The sequence below is a fragment of the Mustela nigripes genome, chromosome 6 (assembly GCF_022355385.1).
Source record: "Mustela nigripes isolate SB6536 chromosome 6, MUSNIG.SB6536, whole genome shotgun sequence".
NCBI lineage: Eukaryota > Metazoa > Chordata > Mammalia > Carnivora > Mustelidae > Mustela > Mustela nigripes.
The window spans coordinates 646,041-652,040 of NC_081562.1; the positions used below are offsets into that span (position 1 = coordinate 646,041).

General features: G+C 45.5%; 1 protein-coding gene across 1 annotated transcript in view; it reads left to right on the top strand.

Annotated features, from left to right (window-relative positions):
* TTLL8 (tubulin tyrosine ligase like 8) overlaps positions 1-6,000 on the top strand; it is a 43,642-nt gene that overhangs the window by 22,960 nt on the left and 14,682 nt on the right. The window contains exon 10 of the mRNA XM_059404435.1: positions 4,782-4,930. Coding sequence (XP_059260418.1) covers positions 4,782-4,930 — 149 coding nt within the window. The remainder of the gene's footprint in view (positions 1-4,781; positions 4,931-6,000) is intronic.

The window sequence follows — 6,000 nt, forward strand, 5'->3', positions numbered from 1 at the left end:
CTTGGTTAATTCCTAAGTATTTTACTATTTCTGGTGTGATCGTGAGTGGAATTGCTTTCATAATTTCCTTCTCAGGTTGCTTCTTGCTAGTGTACAGAAATGCAGTTTATTTTTGTTTGTTAAAGACTTTGTATCTTGCTACTTCATACTCTGCTTACTAGAGGTAACGTGTTTTTTTGGTGGAATCTTTAGGGTTTTCTGCAGATACATTCATATAATCTGCAAACAGATTTCACTTCTCCTTTCCAGTCTGCCATCTATTTCTTTTCCTTCTCTGATTGCTCCTGCGAGCACTTCTCTTACACTGTTGGATGTTGAGAATACCGCTCTTGCCTTATTCTTTGTTCTTCTTTTCTTAAGTCGCCTCCACATCCTATGTGTAGCCCAGCACAGGACTGGAGATCAAGGCCTGCACTGAGATCAAGAATCTGATGCTTTAGTGACTGAGCCAGCTTGGTGCGCCTTGTCTGATTCTTAATCTTAAAGGAAAACTTCTGGTCTTTTGCCATTGAGTATGGTAATTGCTGTAGGTTTTCATATATGCCTTTATTATGTTGGGGTAGTTTCCTTTCATTCCTAGTTTCTTAGGTGTTTTTATCAAGAAAGGGTGTCAAATTTTGTCAAGTGCCTTTTCTGCATCAATTGAGATGGTCATGTGGGGTTTTTCCCCTTCATCTGGAATGTGAGATATCACGGTAATTGGTTTTCAGATGTCGAACCATCCTTGAATTCCTGGAATAAATCCCACTGGTTAGGGAGCGCCGTCCCTTGACGTGCTGCTGAGTCTGGTTTGCTAGCATTTGTGAGGATGTTTGCATCAATGTTCACAAGGAACGTTGGTGTGTAGTTTTCTTTTCTTGCAGTGTCTTTGTCTGGGTTTGGTATCAGGGTGATACGGGCCTCATAGAATGAGTTAGGAAGCATTTCCTCCTCTTCCCTTAGTTTGAGGAGGACAGGTATGGTTCTTCTCAAATTGTTTGATAGAATTCCCCATGAAGCTGTCAGGTCTTGGGCTTTTCTTTTTGGGAGATTTTTGATTCCTGATTCAATCCCTTTTCTGTTTCTTCACAATTTAGTCTTGGTAGGTTTAGTGTTTCTTGGAAATTTGTCCGTTTCATCTAGGCTATCCAATTCATTGGTGTACATCTGTTCATAGTACTGTCTTATAATCTTTTTTTATTTTGTAGAATCAGTAATAATGCCCCCAATGTCATTTTTATTTTGGTAACTTGAATATTCTCTCTCTTCTTAGTCCATTGAGCTAAAGATTTGTCAATTTTGTTGATCTTTTCAAAGAACCGACTTTTAGTTTAATTAATTTTCTCTATTTTGATTAATTCTGCTTTAATCTTTATTGATTACTTCATTCTACTAACTTTCGGTCTAGTTTATTCTTTTCTTTTTTTAGGTTTTATTTATTTATTTGACAGAGAGAAACAGCAAGAGAGGGAACACAAGCAGGGGGAGTGGGAGAGGGAGTAGCAGTCTTCCTGACAGGCAGGGAGCCTCATGTGGGACTTGATCCCAGGACCCTGGGAACATGACCTGAGCCGAAGGCAGATGCTTAATGACTGAGCCCCCCAGGTGCCCCGGGTCTAGTTTATTCTTTTTCTAGTTTCTTAAGTGGCAAAGTTAGGTTGATTTGAGATTTTTCTTGTTTTTAACATAAGCCTTTATACCTATAAGTTTCCCCTTTAGCACAACTAGCAATTCCATATTTTTTTTTTTAAGATTGTATTTATTTAATTTGACAGACAGAGATCACAAGCAGGCAGAGAAGCAGGCAGAGAGAGAGGAGGAAGTAGGCTCCCTGCCGAGCAGAGAGCCTGATGCGGGGCTCGATCCCAGGACCTGACCTGAGCGGAAGGCAGAGGCTTTAACCCACTAAGCCACCCAGGCGCCCCCCCCCCCCATATGTTTTAGTGTGTTGTGTCTTCACTTTCATTTGTCTCTAAGTATTTCCCTTGTGATTTCTCCTTTGTTCCATTGGTTATTTAAGAATGTGTTGATTTCGTGAGGGCACCTGGGTGGCTCAGTCTGTTGAGCATTGGAGTCTTGATCTCAGCTCAGGTTTTGATCCTCAGGGTCAAGAGTTCAAGCCCAGCTTGGGGCTCTTACTGGAGAGCCTACTAAAAAAAAATTTTTTTTAAATGTGTTAATGTCTGTAGATTTATTTCTCCACTTGATTAGATCTTTTAACATGTATGTCAACAATGTTTTGTAGCTTTCAGTTTTCAGTTCAATGTTTTTTCAGCTTTCGTTCTTGCATTTCTTTTGTTAAATGCATTTTTAAAAAGATTTCATTTATTTATTTGACACAGAGAGAGAGATCACAAGTAGGTAGAGAGGCAGGCAGAGAGAGAGAGGGGGAAGCAGGCTCCCTGCTGAGCAGAGAGCCCGATGCGGGGCTCGATCCCAGGACCCTGGGATCATGACCTGAGCCAAAGGCAGAGGCTTAACCCACTGAGCCCCCCAGGTGCCCCTGTTAAATGTATTCTTACATGTTTTGTTCTTTTTGATAATATTGTGAATTAAATTATTTTCTTAATTTTGTTTAAGGATATTTTTGTTGGCAGAATATAAAGATATAATTGATTTTTAAAAGATTTTCTTTATTTTGGAGCGAGAGCGAGTGAGCAGCTAGGAGGGGCAGAGGGAGTGAGAAAGCCAAGCAGACACCACACTGAACACAGGGCCAGATCGGGACTTGATATCACAGCTCTGAAACCAAGAGTCGGATGTTCACCCAACTGTGCCACCCAGGCAACCCTAAACTGATATTTTTATATTGATCTTGTACCTGTGACTTTGCTGAACCCATTTAATAGTTCCACTACTTTGTACTGTGTGTGTGTGTGTGTGTGTGTTCCTTAGGATGTTCTACACATGGGACATGTCATCTAAGAATACAGACAGTTTTCTTTCTTCATGTCCGATGTAAGCTCCAGGAACTCAAAGTCGGTTTAACATTCAAAAGTTAATCAGCGGGACCTCAGCCGTCCTTACAAAGTTACTTACAAAGTTCTGGTGCCTGCTCTAACATGGATGATGAAGCTTGAGGACAGTATGTATACGCGAAAAATGCACAGCTGTTTGGTTCCGCATACATGAGGTGTTTGGAGATCGCAGAGATGAATGTAGATGGTGGTACCAGGGTCTAGGGGTGGGGGAGTGAGTGTTTAATGGGGACAGAGTTTCAGTTTGGGATGATGAAAAAGTCCTGGGCACAGAGGGGGTGATAGTTGCACAACATAAGTGTTCCTGATAGTACTGACCCACACTTGAAACGGGTAAGATGGTAAATTTTATGTTATATGTGTTTTGCCACAATAAAAAAAATTGAAAAGTTGTCAGTTGGTAGATTCTATCACATTTAAGGGGTAAAGAAAAAAACTACAAGATCATCTCAATAGATGTAAAACATTGATGAAATTCAATACTGTGTATGTTAACTTTTTTTTTTTTAAGTGAGTTAGAAAAAGAAACTTCCTAAACTGGAAAATTTTCTATACAAAAATTCTAACGATGGGGCGCCTGGGTGGCTCAGTGGGTTAAAGCCTCTGCCTTCAGCTCGGGTCATGATCCCAGGGTCCTGGGATCGAGCCCCGCATCGGGCTCTCTGCTCAGCATGGAGCCTGCTTCCTCCTCTCTCTCTCTCTGCCTGCCTCTCTGTCTACTTGTGATCTCTGTCAAATAAATAAATAAAATCTTTTAAAAAATTCTAAAGCTAACATGTTTCTTAATAGTATGTACTGAAAGTGTTGTCCTTGAAATCAGAATGAGACAAGAATGCCCACTCTCACGACAGCTCCTCAGTGCGGACTGAAGGGCCTGTTTAGTTTAATAGCACAGAGAAAAGGAAATAGAGGGCATAAAACCAGAAAGAAGCAAAACTATCTACTGATGACCTGATCGTGCATGTAGAAAATTTTACAAATCTTACAGGAAGTTACATGAGTTTAGTGAAGTCAGTAGACAGCAGGTCACTATTCAAAACTGCGCTGTGTTCCTGTATACTAACAACCATCACAGAATGGAGTTCTCGTGCAATCTATAATTAATGACCTAAGAAGCACGTGTGTGTAATAAAACCATGTTCATAAATTAGAAAGCTCAGTGATACAGAGGTTTTTTCCTTCCAGACTAACGTATAGATTCAGTGAAACCCCAGTGGGAATCTCGGCAGGGATTTTCCTCCAGGGCTTGAGTGGGAGGAATTGACAGATTCTGAAATTTATTTGGAAATACCAATGATTTAAGAAAAGCTAGAAAACCTTGATCAAGAAAAACAAAATCAGAGGGGAAGTACCCTATTTCAAGACTTACTATAAATGCACCTAATCCAGAGAAGGCAGCCCTGGGCCGCTGGGCACTAGCAGACAGCACCCCAGGACAGCGTCTAGAGACGGAGCCTCCCACTGTGGTCACTTACGACCACCTGCTAGGAAGGGTTACTCCGTGTCCTAAACGACGCTTGAACAGTCAGCATCCTTGTGAACCAGAAAGGTGTGTCTTGAATCCTGTCTCCTAAATACACAAAGATTAACTCAAGATGTATCATGTGATATGGGAAAGCCACAGAAAAGGAGAACACTGGCGTGTGTCTTCTGACCACAAGGAGGGCAAAGATTTCTTAACTAGCTCACGAAGAGCGCTGAGCCTAACAGAGCCGGCTGATGCAGCTTTACTGCTCATGGCCCAGGGTGGGGGGACGCGCTTGCCCCGCGCTTGCCCCGCGCGGCCTCGCGACCTCTCAGGGCTCTCTGGATCTTGCTTTGCAGCGGTGACGCCTTCATCTCCAGCTCGAGAAACCACTTCTCGCAGTGCCAGGCTCTGCTGAACAAAATCACGTCCGTGAACCCGCAGACGGAGATCGACGGGCTTCGCAACATCTGGATCATAAAGCCGGCGGCCAAGTCCCGGGGCCGAGGTGAGTCAGGCCAGGCGCGACGTGCGAAGCGGCCACCGGCGGCCCCAGAGCGCGGCGGGCGTACCCAGGCGCAGGTGCGTGGCCCAGGGCTCCGTGCAGGGCCGAGGCGGCCAACGAGCCGGGATGTTGTTCCCAAGTTAAACTGGGCCGCTCTGTTCTTTTCACATTGCCTCGCCCGGCCTTGGCAGCCCGCTGGCCCTTGCTGCTGAGACGGACGGAGGACTCGGACTCGGGCAACAGTGGGATTCCCGCTCCTCACTCACCCGTGGGCACCGGCATTCCCAGAGGCCCTCCCCGAGGAACGCACCTGCTGTCGTGGTCTTTGTCCGACGGGCTCAGGGGCCGCTCCTTGTCCCGTGTGTCCTCTTTACTCCCAGCGGCGAATACGGTGTGTTCTTTCTAAAACAGGGCTTTCAAGTTAGAGAATCTTATTTTGGGTTTCCATAGAACCAACCTAAGGCTGCATTTTTCCAGTTTCCTGTGAGGGTGTTTTCCCCGTCGGCTCGGACTTTAATGCCTATTAACTTCCAGTCTTTCTTGTGCAACAGTAACAGCCTCGGTCTGGGCCGTGCCCGCGGGAGATGGCGCTCCCGGCCACGCCGGCTCGTTTGTGTCGGGTGATGTTCCCACTTTCCTGAGTATCTATTAGATTTTCAATTTGGGGGGATATTATATTTTCTCTTTGAATTATTTGAAGAGATTTTTGTTGTTTTAATTCCTAAGTGGTTCATTTTTACGTGATTTTAAAAAGTTTATTAAGTTCTGCTGCTGCAATCCCGTCTGTGCTGGCCCCTGCCCGCCGTGCTCTGCGGCCCGCCCTCCCGGGTCCGGCCCCTGCCCCTCCATCGGCTCTAGCCGGAGCCTGCTTCTCTTGACGGAGGCATCCGTCTGCCGGCGGCTCCGTCCTCCTGTCCGTCTGGCCTGACCTTGCTCCTGCGGCAGACACCGGCGTCCTCAGGGATGCTCCACAGACACCTCAGCTGCTCATGCCCGAATGCGGGGCTTCCTGGCTGGGCGCCGGCTGTGGCTGTGACGCCGGCTGTGGCCTTGGCTGTGACGCCGGCTGTGGC